The following is a 22,549-nucleotide window of genomic DNA, read 5'->3' on the forward strand; positions in this document are numbered from 1 at the left end:
TATTTTATTGTATTTTATTGTATTTTGTTGTTTTTATTGTATTTGATTGTAATTATTTTATTTTATTATTTTATTTTTCATTTATTTTTGAATGAATGAAAAATTGAATGAAATTCTAAAACATTTTTTGTGTTGACATTACCATGTTAAAGTAGTAAGTGTGTAGCTATAAAAGCCATCAGATACAACAGTTGTTATTCCTTCAAGCCTGAAATGTAAAAACTCTTCTGTTTCTATCTCCTACAGCACAGTGTCTCCAGAGCTAACTGCAATAAGATTATTATGCTGTTTACAGATGGTGGTGAAGAAAGAGCACAAGAAATTTTCCACAAATATAATGAAGACAAAAAAGTAAGTGATATATGAAAAAATTTGCTGTATGAAATAAAACAGCATAAAGAAAATATGTATTCAAATATAGAAGTGAAAATGGATTTGGTGTATGTAAAAAGTACTTAAAAAAAAATCTTAATAGTATTGATCCTTAGGACACTTAAAGCTTTTGCAATCTATAATATTTATTTGAAAAATTATAAAATATATTTAATGTTTTACACTTTGTGACTTGTTGGTCTCAAGTGATGCAGAAATATACTGTAAGCCATAAAGAGCTCAACTTTCTATTGACCCTCTTCTTGCATTATCTATGAATTACCCAGCAGAAACATAGGTAGTTAAATGATAGGGTATATATGTGTATCTGTCTACTCACTGCAAATATCTTCTGTGTGCTTTTATTGTTTGCCAGGCAAAGGCAAAATGAGAACTCAAGGTTAAAATCTGAATTTGAATAGATTTGGGCTGGAACAAAAACACATTTTTTTCCCAGTGAGGCTAATTATATCTTTGAATGTCTTAGCAAGAAGTGGGATGGCTTTCTGCTGATGAAATTTGATCTGTGGTTCAAGCGGAATTATGGGTTTGACATGAGAATCCCTGGATGAGTTCTGTTGTTTAAATTAAATTGTATTATTAACTCTGCTGGTTTTGAGTTTAATTTTTGAATCTAATCAAATTTCTGGTCTGGCTTTTGCATACATAAAGATTTAAAAATGCAGGAGTGTGTACATGAAATATAGCATCTTTTAAAGTTGTTTCCTAGTAAATTTCAATGCAAACTATTATTTATTATTAGAAGAAGATTAATCACATTCTAAATAGAAATGGAATATGAGCTGGATTCACACTGCAACTAAGCATTTACCTTTTCTAATGCCTGGGGGTGTGCCTACATCTGTGGGGTTTTGTGAGTTGTTTTCTGGGTTTTTTTCAAAAAGCAGTTAGAATATGATTCATGAAGGCACTTTAACAGTTGCCATGGATGTTTGTGCATGAAACAGTGGAAGTATTTTGCTGGAAATCCTCATATGTTTGAATTAATCTTTTCAAAATCAGAGCTGGAAATGCAATACTGAATTTGTATCTTGACCAGGGATTCAATCAGTGACCTTGAATAATCAGTAGTGCTGCATATAGAATATGTGGTGGGGTTTAGTTAATCTTTGTGTTTGAGTTGAAAGTACTTTTTAAACTGGCAGGTAGAAGAGAATGGAAGTCATAGCCTTGTGTGACACACATGGCTGTACTCTAAAAAAAAAATATGTGCAGAGATTCCTCTTCAAATTTGGATGTGGTAGCTTTTACCACGTTACAACCACAGCCATCAGCTGTAGGAAATGCATCCATAAGCGGGAAGATGGATGATTCTTTTCTTATTATTTTTTCATTTAATTTGCTGTATTAGGAGGAAAGTGTAGTAAAACATTCAGTCTAAACAACAAAACAGATTTGGAGTGCTGAATTTGTGATCTTAATCACATGAATTGAAATGTAGGATTTACTAATTTTAAATGGTTATCTTACTGCACCATTTAATAATGTAAATTTTCATTATTTCATTATTTCATTATCAACCCTTGCCAAGGGTTGGGTTGGTTTTATGTATAAAATACTATGTTATGTATAAAATACTATACACAGTCACTTTCTTTTTACTTCTTGTGAGGGAGAGTTTGGGTTTTTTACTGTGTGCAAATGAATAATGGTAATAATGGTCACTGTCAGTATATTATCATGTATAATTTAATGCATTGCTGATGCAATGCAAGGCACATTTTCTACACTTGTTTATGCATCTACAAGTTCAAATCTTAGTAAACACATTTTGTCACTTTTCTAATGAATCACTGGTTTTCTCCAAGGTGACATTGGAATTGCTGTACCAAGTTTATGCAGGTGTAATTTGAAGAACCATTTGCTTTCCCCTTATCACTCTCAATCAGTAACAATCCTTGTAGTGTTGAAGGGAAATTTATGATTAGAGGATATCTAATGAGACTGGAGCAGTAAATGAAATCTCCCAACATCTTTCATAGCATTCTAATATTTTTAAAAATAAGACTTTTACAAAATATGCTAGTGATAATGCTCTCCTTAGTAAGGCTACAGTTGATTCCAGAATGATTACTTGTGAGCTCTTTTGTTGTTGTCTCAGTATGTAATTTAATGTTAGTTCATTATCAGCAGAGAATGGCATAATAGGTAGACACATTCCAACATGAAAAATACACATACACTTTTAATCTTGGTAAGTCATAATCACAAATATTGTGTTACCTTCTTGGATTGCAGAGTAGGCTGCCTTCTTATATTAAATGATGAGAGTTTAAAGAGATGTGGGTGTAGTTTCTGTTGTCTTTATTGCAGTTAATTTATAATTTAGTTCATAAATATCCAGTGAATTTAAGGCTATGTTGATATTTATCATTTGTAGAGGGACTATTCAATAAAAGTTTTCTGTGTTTTACAGTAGAAGAAATTTGTGGTATAAATATGTATCAGCATATGTGTCTTCTTGCCTGTTCTGCATTTATTTGACCACTTGTCTTTTTGTTTTGCATAAAGCATATAAAAGATGAATTTTTATTGTCCTATGTCACAGTCAGTCACTTAGGCACCACTGAGTTGTGAACTTATTTTCTTTTTCTTGTACTAACAAAAGAGCATATATTCAAATCTATTAATCTTTGTTTCCATCTTCCTGATGTAAAATTGCTTCAGCTCTGTAAGTATTTTCTTTTTCGTGTCAGTTAATTTGTAAATCCATGCCATGAAATAAGCTTCAGCTTAGGCCCATCAAATGACATGATTTAGTGCACTTGTCTGCAGCGCCCTTGGTGCAACCTTCAAGTTAAGTGAAATAATGCAATAAACACTTGAAAAGTACTAAAAGAGAAGCCTAGAATATGGAGGCTAAAAAGTAGTCCTTTTACATCTGAAGTTTTAATCTGTTTGAAATAGCATACAGATATACTTTAAATAGTTTTCTGTCTGTATAAATAATTTACAGTGTGATAGGAGTGTTATTAGAAAACTTATGTAACACAGATTTGGGGAGGAACATTTTATCTGTTTGAAGAGGAAAACTACAGTTGTGTTTCACCTTTGCATGCCTTTTTTCCCTTTGTAAAGCAAATTTTTTTGTCACATATTGCAACTGTATTCTGAGCCTGATATTTAAAAACTGGCATGTTTACCTTTGTGGTGACATTTGGGGCACTCACATTAAATGTGTAAAATACCACACATGCTCTAAATTTCAGGAATGAGGGTGCTAAATTTCATTTTATTTGCACTCCTCCTACAGATGGCTTCTCTGAAGATAGCAATATAAATTTTATTGAAATGTATGCCCTGTAGGCGTTTATCGTGAGAATTTTGAATTCAGGTTGAAAATAGAAAACCACAGATCTTTGGGGCAAATTTTCCCCTTGGAATCTGTATTTGGAAAGATTGCTCAACTTATGTGAGTAGGAAAAGACCTTAAACATACCTCATGCACTTTCAGTTGTTTGAATTTTCATACAATGCCAGAGGTTTGTGTGGGTTGGATGAATTGACCTGACACACAGGGGCAGGATTAGTCTGACCCCTCAGATAGGAGCAGAACTATGAATTGGGTCTTATGTCTCATTCTCACAGAATTATCTTTCATAATTAATACAACCTCATTTTTTTGTAGATTTTTCTGACAGTATCATTTGAAAGGAAATGATGTGAAGTTTTCCAACAAATCAGTTCCATTAAGAATATCTGTATGTGATGGGCATAGAATTGCTGCAGAGGTAGAGATCCTATGGGAGAAGGCTCTAGCTTGCTGGAACTCCACTGGGAAGCTTACAGCTGCCACTGACTTCTTCCAAATGGAACACATTCAGCATGTCAATTGAGTGATAAAATGAAATATGTATGAGAAAGAACTTGTAAAACTTTCATTTTAAAAAATGAAGTCTCCTACTGTCATTACCAGTGGATGGAACCATTTTCTTTTTTGGTTTCAATCCATTAGTGCATAACTGCAAGTCAATAAAACTAAAATCAAAACTGTATTAATTTAGGCAGGGGTGTACGTATTGTTCTAGATGAGTGATGGTCTTGACAAAGGACCATCCAAAAAGCACATGACGTTTCCACTTTGGGTAGCCATGGAATTCTCATCAGGGATCAGACTGACCAAATGTAACTTTATATGGTCACTTACAGAGCTTAAAATTGAAACAGCATATTTCACATCACTAGTGTCAGCTTTGAATAGAGCTGAACAACTGTCAGAGTGCATCCCAGCAGGTTTTGCATTTCTGAGTGTGTGGTAGACTTGTGTCACAGGATATAACACAAAGTAATTAAATTAACGGTTCAACAAAGCTTCAGCTAGCTGGTTAAACTGGCTCCACAGCCCTTTTCCTAATCACTTCTGCCTTTAGAATACATCACCTTGCAGCTGTTAATTTTAGTTTATTGTATGTTCCATGATATGCATAAATGGTAAACCTAAAATATTCTGGGTGAAACTTAGGTCAGTATTTAAAAATTCCCTAATCCATTACCTTTTCTTTCAAAGTAAAAAGTGGAATCTGTTATTATAGTGTTCACAGAAGGAGCATTATATTCTAACAGCAAATTACTTTTTTTTTTTTTTTACCTCTTAGCTGCACTTGTTAATTAAGGGATTGCAATACACCTACTGTCCTAGTTTCTGGATTCCTAACATAAATTAATTCCACTACAATAATGAATTTAAATATACCATATAAGCAATCTCCCTCCTTTGACACTCCTTCCCCAAATATGCTTCAGTAATAGTCAAGCTGCACAATACTAAGTCTTGAGTCTAGAAATCCATGCAGGAACATGGATTACTGGAGGGGAGAGGGAGGTTGGTGCATTTTTTCTTTTTCAGTACGATATTAGGCACACATTTTTTCCCCACAAACTCAGATTTTGAACCATAATTACCTGATGGTTCTGAAGCTCTGTTTCCCCCCTAGGAATCTGAGTTTAGTGGTTTCTAAGATACTCTTTTTCAGAAATATCTATGCACTGTTCTTCCAACAGTCATCTTCTCAGCTACCGTACTGGCCACCATGTGTCCCTGCCCTGGCAATGCTCTTGGGTTACACCAGTCTGCCCTTCTTTCCTACACTATCTTTCACTGACCCCTTTATCTTTAGACATCACCCAACATCACCAAGCATTTCTTAGAGACTTCAATGAAGGAAGTAACATCCACTGTATTTTTTCTACTTTTATCCCCTTTCTGTTCAGCCATCGCATCCTCTCTGCTGTTCTGTGTGTGGATGCCTGAGTGAGGTCGCTGCAGCCTTAAAGAGGTGCAGCAGCAAGTGCAGCAGGGCTGAGGGGGGATCTTCTAGGAAGATCTGCTTGCAGAACTCTTTCATGCATGTGTCTGCACACACATCTCTGTGTTGATGTGAGTTTCTCTTTATGCTGCTGTTTCATTATGAGCATGATTCTGTGTTGGCACGTGGCATTTTTATCTCTTGTGCAAGATAAAAATCCACGTGGAGGTGTTGAGAACTGCAGAAGACTAATGAAAGTTTTAATATAGCTTTGTTGAAAAGTAACCTTATCGGTTTTATTAAAGTCATGTGTATCTGTTACATAAAACCCAACTGGCAGCTTGCTTCCTTCAAATTTGGCATGGAGGAGGCTATTTGATACTTCTATTTTTGTTGATCTTCAGTTCCAAACACTTTAGTAATAGCAATTGATTCTGTGCATCACATTGGGGTTGATGCTGCAGATGGCATAAAATGATTAATCAAGGCAACAAGCATAGAATATCAGTTAATATAGAAAGAACATTTTGTTTGTTTTGGGACAAATGCAAGAGTCAGACTGCATTTTGCTTATTTATACAAACAAAATGCTACATATGGCATAGCTGGTTGAGGCTAGGCATCAGAGGGTCCATCCTGTCTCAGCTTCCCCATACATTAACTGTGAATTCATTCATGTGAATTTGCAATTGCTGTGAAATGCCTTGTGATTTGATTGTGTTCTTCTGTAATTTATGAATTGGAGGTGTGGGACTTTCTGCAACAAGCCTTTTAATGCCAAGGCCATGTCTAATGATGTTTATGTAACCTCTTCTTTAAAGTATCCAGTTCCACAGCCCCCTTAGGTATTTATATTTTTCTCTTTCAACAGCTACCTATTTATAAAGCTTTCCTTGATTTCCTTAAGAAAAAGTAGGATTAGAGGGTTTAGGGTTTTTTCTTTCTTTTCATTTTGCATTCTTAAATAAGAACTAATTTTTATCATAATAATACCCCTTCCATTTTAGGAACCAATTTCTATGTTGAAACTTTTATCCAAGTTTGCTATCCAGCTTTTGTCTTTTCAACTAAACAAGCTATTTTCTTTTAGATTCATCAAATGTGTATCTTAGATCACATTAATTCTTTATTCTTTACACAACTTTTGTGTATAAAGGCATGTTGTCATTCACTTTTGAGCAGTAAAAGAAACTTCAGTGGTATCAAGAGAATAGAGCATTTTTCTTTTTTTTATGCATGTCAGCACTTGGGTAAATAAATCATAGATCATAACTTACCATTTTGGACCTGTGTTGTATTATTGAACCATATTGAGTTTTTTCTTTATCTGAATCTTTTTTCCCTAGATGTTTGGGGTTTTTTGGTTGTGTGTTTTGTTGGGGTTTTTTAGGAGTAAGTCTTCATTCTCAGTATCTGTCGTTGATTTTCCAAGTCTTTTTAATCCTACATTACATTAAGCTCTTTCTTCTTGTATACGTAAAGTTTTCTTCTTCCTGAACTGCCATTTGTCTTTTAATCTTTCATTCTTTAGATTATCTTCCTACATTGCTCACTCAGCTAGCTAATTCTCTGTGTTTGTTGGAGTCTCTTATCATTTTTTTGCTGCTATGAAACATTACTTTCCTTGTAAGAAAAATCACTTCTTAATCTTTCACTCTAAGTATTTTCTATCTCCTAGATTTACAGATAATTCTGCCTTAAAATTCAAAAATAAATTAACTGTTCTTGGCATCTTCTAAAATGAGAAATTTTCCTAACCTGCAACAAGATATTCAGTAATTATGTCTCCCATTTAAAGTTTTATCTGCATGCCCATGACCATATATATTTACAGTTATAATTCATTTTTCTATGTTTCTGTTGTTTATTAGGGGAAGTGCAATAAGAAACTAAAAACTGACTGTCATGAGTCAGTTACAGAGAACAGAGACAGACAAGATTTCTTTTACTGTCAGGGCCACATAAGAGAGGCTCACATTTCCCCTTCATTTAAAAATACAACGAGTGAAGAAAATGTAATAGTTAAAAATTGTTTTCTGTAGAGAAGACAAAGAGGATGCAAGAAAAAAATATGAATATGATTATGAAGATTAAGAGATGCTTTTATGTAAAATTGCCCATTCTGACACAATTTTGACATCTGTATGATCACTGTGTCTAAAGTTTTCCAAAGTCCAACTTCAATTAGTTTAAAAATGCAACTTGGAAGAAAGAAAGAATTTGTATTTTAACAGTATGTATTGTATTTGTATTTTAATAGAACACACAATATAACTAAAGTAGCACAACTGAATAATACTTTAAAAAGAATTAACTATTATTTATTGGCTCTAAAACTTGATAGAAATCTTAGTTTCTAAATGCTGCTTAGGCCATGTTGTAAGGCAGGTTTTGAGGATTTGTCTCTTAGTAGATGGAAAGTTTTGCCAATGCACAGCCAGCAAAAGTGGACAGAAAGAAGAGTTTATAGCTGAGCTCCAAGAGGGGAAGTGCAGAACAGGAATCCCTTTAGGGGACAAGAGAATAAGGGAAGAGCTGGAACAAGGAGATGGTGGCACAAGCTGAATGCATGCAGCAGTCTAAACAGATGATAGGTTAAGAAGGAAATAAAAGTTTGAAAAAATAAAGATACAGTCCATTTGGATAGCAAGAAGTATGTGCTTATATATGCATGAAGCATAACAGAAGAAAGGAATGTGAAATGAGAAGTTGAGTGCAAGTGTAGGTGAACTGTACATTTCACCCAGGCAAGTAGAAACCTTGTACAATTTCAGTGTACAGTATTAAGGATTGATGCAGATGTTGTAAGGAGGGCATTGTTATTTAGAAGAGAACATGAGCACATGAGATGGAGGAGCTCTGTTTGAGAAGTCTTATCCAGAGTAAGAACTAATAAATGTCACTTAGAAGGTCTTTTACTGAAGCATTTTGCAAAAAAAAAAAATACACCCTTTACTTTTTTAAAAAAAAAAACAAGGAAAAAAGTAATCATGCAAGTAGGGAATGAGCATGCTGGTAAAAAGAAAATACCCCAGTCTCTACTTAGAAAGTGACTTGGATTCAGAATCCTGATTAGTCTCAAAGAAAAGGATAAAATCTCCTCTGTCATATCTCCAGGGAGTCACAGTTGCATTCTCAAATCTTTTGCATGGTACAGGATACAATTTAATATGCAGAATTGAATGTGCTGTAAGAATACAGAAAAATAAGAAACTGACTTTGCAAGCCTGTATGTGCATAGTAAGGGAAGTGTGAGCTTCTAATTACTTTGAGGTTTTCACAAACATTTTTATAAGGCTTAGTCCTAAAAAATAGAGAAAAGAAACAAAAAAATTCTTTTTTTTCAGAAGAGAATCAGTTCCAATATGCAGTCTTTGAATTCTTGTCTTATTATGTGTCTCCATTCCTCTGTTTCTATATTCAACTTCTATTTGAAGTCAGTAATTTCAGTTGAACTCATATGCACATTAGCCTTGTATCAAATTCAAAGTAATGTATTCAGTGTTTGCTGAGGCTTAGATGGGAACTCTGTCCTTCGTAATCTCATCCTAAATCATGTGCAAACAAAAACATCTAATTCATAACGACCACAGAACCTGGAGTGCCAGCTACAAATGTTTTTTTTTTTTAATAATTCTGAATTTCTTTATATGTTTGTTGTTTTTTATTTTTTTACAGGGAAGAATTTGGTTTATTTGCAAATCCTTTTTGGAACTCATCACTTTAAATCGTATAATACAGCCTGACAATGCTGCATTCTCAATCCTATGTGCAGAAAGAAAAAAAAATAACCTGCATGCTTTTAGTTGCAAACTTAGTTTGTAGATGCTATTTCACTTGAAAGCAAAAAACAAAGACAAGCCCTCTAAGGCAATGTTTTGTCTATAATAAATTTCTCTGTAAGAGGCATATTTATAATTAGGGCTCAAGAGCTCTTTTTTTTTTTTTAAAAAAAAAAAAAAACCTTTGTCAAAAATTATTTAAATTCATTTATATCACAATTTAGACTGAGAAATGGCTTATACTTTGTCACATAAATTATGATTTATTATAGTACATTTTCTCTGCTCTTCTGTTTCAGCCGTTAGGAATGCAAAACTTAGATCTAAATTTGCTAAGAACATTCTGGTACGAACTGTTCAATACACCAAGGCTATAGACACCCACCCTTCAAGGTATTTTACCTGTGGATTGCAGGGGAAAATCACTTGTATTTTCTTTCTGAAAATTTAATTTGTTTAACTGGTTAGAAAAGCAGTGCTACTGCATATCATTCATGTGTCATGATTAAATTTCTGTTGATCATTACCAGCCCACGGAGAGGTGGCAGCTGTCTGTACACACCCAATGCTTCTCACGGACAGTCCTGAGATTTCAGGTGCAGTTTGGCAAGAAGAACAGCGAGTGGGCATGAACTTGTTGAATTAATCATGAACTGTGAAGGACATTCTCTATTCCATGACTGCACAGGAGCCTCTCTCTTTCAGCCCTGCTGGGGCACCTGCCAGCCGCTGACAGGCGGCGTCACTGCCTGCTGAGGCAGCAATGGCACGTCCCACCTACGGCAGGCAAGGTCAGGCTGCCCTCAGCACTGTCCTGTCTGGCACTGCTGCCTTTCCCTCAGCATGCAGTTGCTGTAAGGTTTTTTCCACCTAGAAAAGGAAAGGCAACCAAACTTGCAGCACTTTCATCCCTTAATCTTCCTCTTCTAAGATACCATTCTGTTCCCAGGTCAGGCTTCAAGAAACAGTATGTGAGCATGGACAAAGTCCCCTCACCTCCTTGGGTGGCATATCCTTTCTACTCACTGAACCATTTTTGTTTAGAATATTCATGTTCCTGTGAGCATCAGCCAATTATAAAATTAGACTTGAAATCTGTGTAATTGATAATTCTAGACAGGGACACTTCTTGTTAATGAGGGCTGGAAATGAGGTTACTGAGGGTTTCTGAGGGTTTCTGAGGGTCCTTCCTTTTCCCACCTACCCATTTCCTCCTTCTAGTACAACTGTTTGGCATTTGAAACTGCTAAGATTCAGTCAGTTTTCCATGCTGTGAAAGAGTTGGAGGAAATGGGAGCAAAACATTGAGGAAGCAACTATACAAGACTATTTGCGTGGGAAAGAGGAAGGAAGAATACATGATAAAAATTTGTATTTGAAATGGCATATTGAAATATTCCTTTAAATACTTGGATGATATTTGTAATACTTCTTCCCTGGGATTTGCAAGGACAATGAAAAAAAGAAAAGAGGGCTTAGTGTCACAATATGAACTGTAAATATCTCTGTAATTAATCCAGTCCTTTCCAGCTGCTCAGCTGCCTCCAAATGTTGTTTTGACTATCAAAGAAATGCCTAAAATGCTTTTAATCCAGAGTACAGTGGGAATTGCTCTGTCAACTCCCTTGTCTGGTTCCTGATATGGACCACCAAATTTACAAGGAATTTGCAGAAAAAAAACTGTTCTCTTCAGAGAATGCTAAATGATGAGTGTCAGGGAGAAGCAGCTTAGGGAAAGGAGGAATTTAATTGTTTTTCATTTCAACAGGGAAAATTTCTCCAAAGAAGTAAATAGATCAACGGAGTAAATAGAAGATGGGTAGTCAAAGTAAAACATTCAACAGATGAATTTTTAAAAAGATGCCAGTATGTTCTTTATCTGAAGTCTGGGAGGCAGGATGAGGAGCTGGAAAATCACCTGATGCAACTGAGTGCTGTACAGGAATTTCTGAGGCAGGGTGGGTGATGAAGGCAGCCCTTTGGGTGGAAATCCTCAGAGAAGCAACCAATGTGTCCACAGCCTTTGAGCTAGATCTACAGCTAGAGCCTTTGAGCTAGATTATTCAGTAATTTATAGGTTTAACTGAGTTAAATCTGGGAGGTTTTCAGCCTCTGCCAGCTGGCACACACCCAAAGTGCTGGGACACTTCTGTGGCAGCAAAGAAAAGGGGAAGAGGGAAGGAGCAATGGTTTGACTTCTGTGCTTAAGTGGGCTCTGCTGACAGAGTTGCTCTAAAGGTTGGAGAGTGGACCAAAGCCACTTTTTGGCAGGGTTGACATGGGCAAATTGACCCTCAAACATAAAATTCAAGCACCTCAGTGGGAAGTTCTGCTGGTGTTTTAGGGAGTGCAGTCTTTCTCTTTCTTATTGCTGTTCTTAAGCAATATGTTATACAAAGATAATAAAACAGATGTTTTATACCCACACCTAGAAAATGTTGAGATCAGAAACTTCATTTTACTTGAGGAGACTATGCAGAACACAGGAGGACACTCTGTTCTCATCATCATTTTGTAATAATCTGACATTAAGTTACTGTGCACATACAAAACCATGCTTGTACTTCTGTGATACAGAATCAAATTGTGTCTAAATGTCTAAATTAGGTAAAGAATTAAAGAATCACATAATCAGTGGTCCATTCTATCTAATTATGATCAATTTAACAGGGATCAGCAGGAAATTTATACTTTCATTTTTGTATCTGTGTGGCAGCAGAGGAAGGGGCAGCAGAGCACAGAAGCCCTTCTGTGAGTAAGGATTGAGGTGCTGTGGTTCCACAAGGTGGCACTAAGAAGTTGTAGAACAGTGTGACTGAATTAGTATATTGTTTTTAGTTCTGTGAGAACATTAGTTTTGAAATTTTTCAGTATAACTGCAATGGTGGTTTTACCATTAGTCTGCAGTAGAAAATATCCCCATTTTCATGTAGGTATTTTTCTTTGTGAGGGAATGACATAAGCTAGGGAAAAAAAAAATAACCCTTCCATCATTTTTTAAACACTTTGCAGTTAGCAAAACATATTTCAAGGATTAATGAGAGTCACAACTTCCATTAAAATGCACCTCTCATTGTATGTATGTGTTACATGTTCAGGTATAATTCTCGGTTCTTAATTCCTTTCCTAGAATAATTGTTTAAAAGTACACCATGCATCACTGTTCTTGATCCCATTTTCCCAATATATTAACACCACTAAATGGTTTGGGGCCCATAGTACCAGCATAGAATAATATCCAAAAAAAGTGAGATTCTCCAATAATCTCCTGATATGCAATAAGCATAATTTTTATTTTAAGATAGAAGGAGGATTAGCATTAGATTGTAATGTGAGCTAATTTTTAGAGTGTCATTATTTCTTTTTGTTATTAGGCTATAATTACACAGACTATAATTAGACTATGAATTAATAAGCTAGCATTGCAGTTTAAAGTTTGAGGTTGAATTGTAGTGAATGAAAGATATTAATGATAGGGAAGATTGCAAATATACATGGTAAGATTGGAAGAAATTATTTGCTGTGGATAAATGTCTAAAATAGTATTTCCAGGGACGTGCTCTATTTTTTCTTTAAACACAAGCCTCAGTTAAAAGGTTTTTCCTTTGGTTTCAAGGGGGCACTTGCATAGGTATAGGCCTTGCTGAATCAGAGTATAGAGGGTCACTTATGGAAACATTTGAGTAGTGTCAAATGGATTTTCAAATCACATGGATTTATACTTTCTTCATGTCTATACATTCAAAGATGTCCAGCCTGCAATGATATTTGCACTTAAATATTTGAGAGCTAAATTCTTTTCATTGTTTCTCATGTGGGTTATTTTTCCCAGTTACCCAAGTCTACACATATTTTTGGAGAGCACCCACAGCAAGGGACAGATCTTAATGTAATCATAAATGTCAGAAATATAACTTGATACATATCTGCTGGTGTGTGATGCCATTCTTTTTATTTCCTAATTTGACATAAAATTGTGAATTCTGCTTTCTCAGTTCTAACTTCAGAACCTTGGCACCTGACTAGGTGTCATACCCTGCTGCTTAGGTCATCTCTGTTTCTTTTTCCAGACTGCTATTAAGGGCAAAATGCACCAGCAGCCTGACAGTTACATACCTACAGCCTGAATCTCCAGCTTCTGAACTTTCCTGAGCCTGGCATTCAAAGCTGGGGAAGTAATGAATGTGCTCAAACTGGTAGTCATGAACTCATCCCTCTTTTGTGCAAGTACTGAACTCTCATCTATACATTTAGAGGCACCACTGTCCCAGTAATTTTGAAAAGCTGAGCCCTAGGGCTCTGTCACAAGGTAACCAGCCTTACTTGCAGGAGTGAACCAGACAGCTCTGTGCTGATAAACGACCCAGAGCCAAGGTGTGGGCTGGAGAAACGTCCAGTTATTCATAGCTGTAATTGTTGACAGAGCCAACAGTATGGCTCCTGGCTTGTGGCAGTCAGTTCTTTTATCACTCAGTGTTCAGCAATAGCATGAGCTAGGGCTTATTCCCAAAAACTGCTGTGATGAGATGCCCTGAGCTGGGGGCAGGCAGGGAGGGAGGATGGCACCGTGGTGTAGCCCGAGAGATGTGAGCCATACTGTGCCACTTTCCCTCATGGCCTGAGAAGGAAAATTGATTATGCCCCATTTTATGTAATTCATAAAAGATGGCTTAAGGGATCTCAAAACTGTCCTCTAGAACATGGTTTTAAGTCTTTCCCCTGGTGTTTAACTCAGAACTTCTATTAATTTTCTTGAAAATTAAATAAAACCCAAACCAACAAAATCCTAAAAAAAAAAAATAATTGCATAACATTTGCAGCTCTAACCTAAATGGTTCAGGACTGTGTCTCCCCAGAATTCCCAAGCTGATGTTTGGCATGTTGTTCAGCATGATGGATTATTAGCTGGAATTTAGGTGATACTCTGTATTTGGTGTATCCTATTGCCTAATCTTAGGTGGTTTCCTAATTAGTATATTGTGTTTTCAGATTCTCCTCTGAAGTTCTGTTCTGAGTTCAAATTGGTTATGAATGTCTTCTGTTCTCAGCTAACTCACAGCAGAATCCAAAATCATCTTCAAATTTCTGTCCACAGATGTAAAAATGTAAGGAAAAAAATGCATTCGCTGTTTTAGCTGGAGCAGCTTGAAAACCACATAACATCTCTGGCCTATGGCACAAAACACAAAAATGATTAAGTGATTTACAGGCTATACTTACAAGGGATTTAGAGGACAGAATGCAAAATGGAAAATAGAAGAGCGGTTTTATGATTTTGTTCAGAATGATAGGCTTCTATGAATGATTGTGCTTTTATTTCAGATGTGTACCTATTAAATATAAACTACAAACAGTTTTTCCACATATCTGATAATCTGTAAACCCATTACTTGGAAAGATAATTTCCTGGGTCATGCTGGAATTACTAAATTATTTATTCCACTTCACCACAGCTTTTTTTCTTTGTTGTATAGTAAAAAAGATTATCCAGGAGTCTTTACCTGCAGCTGTAAAGGCCAGAGTAAAATGTTCTGAAATCTTACTGTCATCATGAAAAGCAAATTTGAATGATTTGATGTGCTCAGTTTTTGGTCATAGTCAGTTTGTATTTTGTAGAAGAGAAAGATGCCCTCTTTGTTTTTTTATATGCTAGGCATAAAATGACAGGATTCATCTTGCCTGCATCCAATTGAGTGAATTCATTGTGTCGCTCTCTTGGTATCTGGTAAAATAGACATATATCTCCAAAAGTCTTAATCTTTTCCTAAACAGAGAAATGAAGAGATGAACAGAAATTATTGAAAGCTTTCTCATTCCAGTAGCACAGAATTCAAGACATTTGTCTGTCAAAAAAAGTGTATTTCTTCCACTGGGACATGCAGAGTGGCTGCAGTGCTCATAGGCCTGTGACAGGGGAGTTAGGGTGAGATGATTTTTAAGCTCTCTTCCAATGAAAACATTCAGTGATTCCACATTGCCTACACATAGAGGCAGTAGCCTAAACAGCAAGTTCTTTGTGTTTAATTACCCCTTTGAATTAACTTCAGTCAAGCCTTAATTTTTTGTAATACTCAAAGCGTATTATACCCAAAGGAAGCATCTAATTTAATCTTTCTTAATTTTATTCCAATACCAAAATGAAGAAATAAAATCTGTAAAAAGCAAACAGAATCTTTAGGGAAAACATAGGGACCTCTTCATTTTTGTCTTCATTATGAGTCCCTTGAGTACCATTGTCCCTTAAAATCTGTAGTAGTCAAAATCTTTTTTACTCACCTTGGTAGTTATGATATTCTTCCACTAGAAAGAAATACAAATAAATAGCAAATTAATTTTATAATTATACAATTATATTTTCTTCAATAAAGCACGTCTTCCTCATTTTTGTAGCATTCATTTCTGTCTATCATTTTCTCTGATTGTGAGTTGGTTTTTTGCATGTATTCCTTTGATGTCCTTCATGGGTTCCTAGGATAAGCCAGGTTGCAAGTGACTTGCAGAGGTGTCTACTTCAATATCATGTGTAAGATCAGGCCAGCTTGCTCAGGGCCATATCCAGTCTGGTGTTTAAAGGAGGCAGATTTACAACCTTGCTGGGCAGCCTGTGCCACTCAGTTTTGCTGCTAATTAGTACATTCCTCTACTAGATACTGTAAATTATTATAAAAAAGAATATATTTTTTTTTCTCCCTAAGGTTAGTTTCAGTAAGGAAAATGCAGCAAATTAGTTTTGAACTCTTGCTAAGAAATAGGATTTTATATTTCAGAATAATTTCAAGACAGTGTCTGGATGGGCTGGCAGGGCAGGCTGGTGCCCATCTCTAGTTCTCAGTTCTAAGGGTAGAAATTTTGTAGAAGTATTTTGCATAGTTCTATTGAAAATCAGAGAGCATGACAGCTCCTATTTGTTTATCTTATTTTTCCATTCATTTTTATGGCTTTGGAAGTTGTGTTTCTTTATGAAGAGAATAAATAGGTCTGCCTTGAGGCAAGGCTGCCCTTTTCCTAGGAAATGGGTTGGGGAACACAAATGTCCATCCTCTAGTGAGGGTGGTGGAGAGAAACTGTCATGGCAAAACCACCCAGGAGCTGCAGTTTACACAGAACCCAAGAGGCTGCAGAGAGGCAGAGAGAAGGAATTATCAGGCCTCAGTGGTGATGGGAAACAACTTCTGGGGATCAAAGTCTACTTGGCAGTTTGTTTTGTTTCAGAAACCTACTTAATTGGTTGAAACCAAGCTTAAAGGACAGGCAGAGAGAGGTACTCATACCCACTGTGTCTGATCTAGTTGCTTAAAGTATTCTAAGTCAAAAATTCCCTGTTAAAAGTAATTTAATGTTTGGTGCTTTTTTTTCTTTTCTTTTTTTAAATTCAATAGCCTATTGTCTTCTTTGGAGAGATGTCTATAAGGAAAGCATATAGAGAAATACATCTCAGTACTTTGGCTGACTCTGGGTCCTGTCACAGAAAATTTCAGCACAGTTTTTTTTGGGGTTTTTTTGTTTTGTTTTTTTTTTGCTAAAATTGGCTTGTTTAATTTGACTTGCTGACTCATTTTTCCAGCTGGTCTGTCATTCTACTGAATTCCAGATGAGGCAATAGGAAAAAGAATACTCTTTTGAATATCCCACCCTCTTGCCAAACCAAGTAACAATTAAAATCTCCAATTTTCATTGCAGTTCTTTATCTCTGTTAATTATCCAAGGAACAGTAAATCAGATATATTGTCTCCTGCTTGTTGTCAATAATTTAAATTCTAAATTTTTTATAGATTTGTTGCAGATTTAACACACTGCTGCTTTTCCCTAAATTACATAGCATTTCGCAACTTGAATCCAATTCAGTGTTTCATTTTTATGTTTGAGATCAAATGCTAGACAGTTCAGTCTAATTGACTCATGTGTTTTCTACACACACAAGAGAACCCACATGACTTGGTAGCTTTTAATCCAAAAAGAAACACCAGGACTCTCAAGTATCTCATTAGTGATCAGTGGGGTTTTTCCATAGTTTTGAGAAGAATCTATTCTGACTCAGTGTTTAGTGGACAATGAACTGGGAGCAGTGTGAGTTCAGAAAGAACAGGATCATAGTAGGCAGGGACCTTGTGAGCTGAGAGGTGCCAGTATAAAATAACATGGTGATAATCAGATCAGAAAAAAACAATGTTAATTAAGTAGAAGCAGAGAGATCCAGTAGGAAAATTATAGCTGTCATTTTTAAAAATACGTCAAGAGTAAAAGGGGGATGGCAAATGTGCTACAGTATTAATAAATGAGATGTAAACATGCCAGGTAAAGTCATTTTTGCACTGTCAATACTGATATTTTCAGGGTAAATTTTTTCAAGGTATTTTTCATCTGTCTTTATCTATATGAACTATAAGGATAACAATTTACCATCATGCAGGCACAGTCATTCCTTTACCTGTCTGTGTAACCAGAAATGTAATTGGCCTGACTTATTAGTGGGGAATGATGCTATATGGAGTACAAGCACTTAAATCAGTGCTCAGTGCAGCAGAATAGTTGCTTTAATTCTCCTTTTAACTGCAAAAAACAAAGGGTTTATATGGATAAAGCAAATAAAAACATATTGTTAATTAAAAATGGCATCCAGCATAAAGCTTTGTTTGCCCTTCTTGCATATAGGGGTCAACACTAATAAAGTTTCACCATTTGCTACCTGCTGATGGATGATGTGAGGCCATTCCTACAGCTCTTCGTTAATACTTGAGCTCTGATTATGTCACACAATTTTTTTTGCCTATTTGGGAAGTGAAGATTTGGGTACTAATTGCACATGCTAAATAATGTAGTGAAAATTTTTAAAAATAGTAATTGAAAAAACTTAGCAGTGATCAGTAGTTTACAAGGAGTCTGCAATTTTAGAGTGTATTGTTTAACAAAAACATTATTTTATTACTTACAGACTGCATGCAATTTAATTGTAGTATATTTCCAGTAAAAACATCAAATTCATAGAAAGGAATTTTCATTCTGATTTCATGTTGTTATCTATGGTTTTTACCTTGAACTTGTAAAGTTAAAGATGCATAAAAAAAGAGATACCTAAAAAGGAAAAGCTGTGTGCCCCTTGAGAAGTAGGACATGAATATAGTGAGCAGCTCATTAAAACTGTTGGGAAAACATTTTTCCCAGCTTTTTTTAACAGAAGCACTCAAATTTAGAGCAAAATATTCAGCTAGAACCTGAAATATAGTATTTGAAATTTTTCTGTGTGTCTGGTATGATTTTTAATATTTTTAAAGCAATACCAGGTTTTGGTTTTAATTTTTTCTAATTCAAATCAGAAAATTTGCATGGAAAATCATTTCAGCTGAAAAGTCTGCTTTCAGTCCAAAACATTGACAGATTTTGGTGAATTCTTCTGAAGCCATAACTCCTTACATTTGCTGAAATAGATTAAAGTAGCATTGTGCAAAAATAATAGAATTATGCTAAAAAAACCCAGAACTTAAATGAATATCAAGAGCTGAAGGTGAGAGATCAGAAGCTTAACCATTGTCTGGAAGTCTGTTGAACCTATTTAGTAGTTTTAGAAGAAGAAAACTGAGTGAGCAAAATGAGAATTTTTTCTCTTTTGTAGTATCCAATAATTTTGTTTTTTATATCCTAAAAAGTCCTGTTGTACACTGCTTTGAATTCTCCTGCCACACATATTCTTTTTAAGTGATTGGTAAGCATTATTATTGATATGTTTTGTTAACTAATTTAACAAAATTTGACGAGTTTTAATTATCACCCAAGAATAAAAAAACTAAAAATTCAAATACTTCATGATCCAATGTAAGACTTTTAAAGTACCAAGGCTGTGTAAAACAGCATTCTTCTTGATTGTACTTCATGGAAGAAGTAATAGGAGTACATAAAATAACATAATCTATTATTTTTCTCATCTCATATCTATTATGGTGACAAAAACTGGAAAATTCATAATATTCCTTTTCTATTCAACTTAATGAAAAATCCAGACATCGTTGACTTGAGGGTCAAAACTACTAAATGATATATAGTTGTTTTTTATATATGCATTGGTTTTTAACTTGCACAGGTACGTGTGTTCACATTTTCTGTTGGCCAACATAATTATGACAAAGGACCCATACAGTGGATGGCCTGTGAAAATAAAGGTACTGTGTCTTTCTTTTAAACTGATCTTTAATAGAGCTTTGGATAAGTGATATCTTTGTTGTTCTGTAAAAATGGCAGATTTTTCAGCTTGGTTTTTAGCTTTATAGTATTTGTTACCAAAAGTTCCAAAAGTTAATTTATTACATAATATAAAAATGAAAAAAAATCACATGCAAACAAGAAACTGGTATATTTATTTCTTTATTACTTTATTTAAAACTTTATATTGCATGAAAACTACCACAGTAGTTTTTATAATAATAAGCCTTTTTATAATAATAAGCCATTATGGTTCAGTTTTTGAGAATATTTGTTGTAATAACCATCTATGTAAAGTTGGAACTGATGACAGATAAGAAATTAGGCAAAGCTGTTTTAAATTAAGCAGTCTGGACAAAGGGATTTTTGTTTGGTTAGTTAGCTGGTTACATTTCTTTCTGTTTTTCTCCAAAATTTACAAAGGATCAGATATTCAGATTTTTTTTCCCTTTTTAAATGAAAATATCAAAATTATTCTTGCTCTGATGTCTTAGTTTCTGAGAGCATCTTGTATTTTTTATTTTTATCCTGTTTTCTTTATGTAGGACAGAAAAAAAAAGTAAAAAAGGTGAAAGTAAGGAAGTAAAATCTTGCCTACCTGAAATTTTTACTTGAAAAATACACTCAGAAGCATTTTAAGTGTGAGAAAGAGGAGTCCCAAATATATTTTAATATAACTGTACAACAAGGTAGAAGACATAGAGCATAAAATATGAAAGAAATAATAGAAAAGAATAGAGATAAGTAGAAAATATATAATTTATCAAACATTTGCTTATATTTTAAATAGAGAATTTCCAGGCCTGACTGAAAATGTAAAACTATTTTACAAATGAGTGAAAAGCAAGAGGTGAGAGGTGAGCTGGATTACAAAGAGTCTTGAAAATTAGGACTGCCAGGGAAGGAGATAAAGATATGGTCAGGCAGAAGAGTAACATAAAGATAAGAGAAAGGCATAGACAGAGATAAAAAGAAATACTAGAAGAATCCATAGCCTGGATAAATAGCATACATGAGTATCATAACCTCATGAAACCCCCAGCATGCTGACAAGTCATGCAGAAGACACCACAACTTCATCAAGAGCAAATTGTATTGTCAGATAACAACAGAAAATTTGTGTGACATTTGTGTTTTGAACGGATTTTGTTTTTACTAACATCTTTGTATATCAGAATACTGTGTGCATGTGACCTCCATTGTTTTAAAACAAATGAGGACCAGCTGGTTTAAAGCATAGCCACCTATGTCATCTTATTATTGAGACAGAATGATCATAATCTGTCCAGAATTCTTGTGATTATTTGTTTGCACATCCAAAGAAGCAGCCTTATTTCATTTTCCTAAATTAAAAGATTTTGCATGCAACAAAGGAAATTACACATATCAATACTTTTAGCTCTCTAATCCTCTGCCTCTTCCTTCCAATCTGACTTAAAATTTTCTTTTAAGAGAACTACTGAAGATGGATCTCAGTGCCTGGCTTGAGTCTTATTATATGAGCAGTATTGAAAATATTTTTAATTCAAACAAATGAACAATAAAATCAGTGCTAAATAAAGACATTTCTGATGTACGTTCCCTGTGAAGGAGAAATACCCATTAGCTTTTTTTCATTCCAAAGAGTAACTTATATTTTTGTACTATGAATTCACTCTTATAGCAGACCATAACTATTCTATATGCATTTAGCATATAATTATGTTGCTGTCACAGCATATTAAAATAAGCATTAAATGTACTTGCACATCATAGTAACTGGGATTTCATGAGTACAAACTCAGTATATGATGCAGCCTTTAGCAAAACAGCCAAAATAAACAAATTATAACTGTTACTGTTTAAGAGTAACTGCCTTGGTCTGAATGGCACGGTGACCCAACATATGGCCATGCATTGTGGTGGCATCTACAGCAAAGTATCTAATTCATAAACAATAATTCTAATAAAATTTAGACTAGAAATTATAAGCTAAATGAAATTCCTCAAGATTAAGAGGCTAGCCATCTATTACGATAAAACAACATTATTTCTGTTTCAAATTTTAGGTTATTATTATGAAATCCCATCTATTGGAGCCATAAGAATAAACACCCAGGTAAGTGAGTTGGTCAAATCCACATGCATTTTTAACACACAGAAAGTGGAGTAATATATGTTCTTGGACATGTTTTCTCTTAACCTCTGCTAAAATCAATTAAATTTTAAAATACAATACATTAAGGAAAGAGAAAAAAAATCAAGACTTTCTTCTGCATTTAAGGGATTATTCTCTTAAAATGTTCTACTTTTTCTTTAATGTGGTTGCATTGAACCAGTTTAAAACGTGATCCCTGTTACCCTGGCCAGCTGGCCCAGAGCAGTTTGTGTGCTGGTCACAACACTGGGGATGTTAGCATCCTCCAGAGCAGACTGAGCACGTGCACACCATGGAGTGTCTGAAGTGCTCTGTATCCTGCACAAGGACTGTGCTTTCCTCTGTTTTCCTCCCAGCCTTACATGGTCCCTCAAGCTTTGATGCTGAGACATGACAGCAATTTTATTCTAAAATTCTATAAAACCAGTCATTTTTTATAGTGTGTTTAAGCATTCCTAGTTCACCTTCTGCCATACTTTCTGCATGATCCAAAGGGTTTGTATTACATGGAGGAGGCTGTGGATGTATATGAGGGGATAGCCCTGCTAGAGCATCTGGGCTCATGTGGCTGCCCCGCTACAATCCTGCTTTATAGGAGAGGTACCTGGATGGATCCAACACTTTTGGAAGAGACTTCACTTCTTTCCTTCAGAAGGGATGCAGGAGCATTTCAGCAGACTTGCATGTAGATAAAAAAAGGCACAGGTCTCTGGGATTATATGATGAGATCCAAACTGAAGAAGAACAGAGTAGAAGAACACTTATTCTTTTCAGTTGTCTGAAAGTCCAGGTACTCA

The 22,549-nt window shown here is 35.0% G+C and overlaps 1 protein-coding gene across 8 annotated transcripts in view; it reads left to right on the top strand.

Moving 5' to 3' along the window:
- The window catches only part of CACNA2D1 (calcium voltage-gated channel auxiliary subunit alpha2delta 1), a 357,726-nt gene that overhangs the window by 281,805 nt on the left and 53,372 nt on the right, over positions 1-22,549 (top strand). For all 8 annotated transcript variants that reach the window (XM_033514368.1, XM_015628094.1, XM_015628095.1 and 5 more), the window contains exons 12-14: positions 247-351; positions 19,497-19,575; positions 21,664-21,713. In XM_033514368.1, the coding sequence (XP_033370259.1) occupies positions 247-351; positions 19,497-19,575; positions 21,664-21,713 (234 nt within the window). The remainder of the gene's footprint in view (positions 1-246; positions 352-19,496; positions 19,576-21,663; positions 21,714-22,549) is intronic.

The sequence above is a fragment of the Parus major genome, chromosome 1A, assembly GCF_001522545.3.
Source record: "Parus major isolate Abel chromosome 1A, Parus_major1.1, whole genome shotgun sequence".
NCBI lineage: Eukaryota > Metazoa > Chordata > Aves > Passeriformes > Paridae > Parus > Parus major.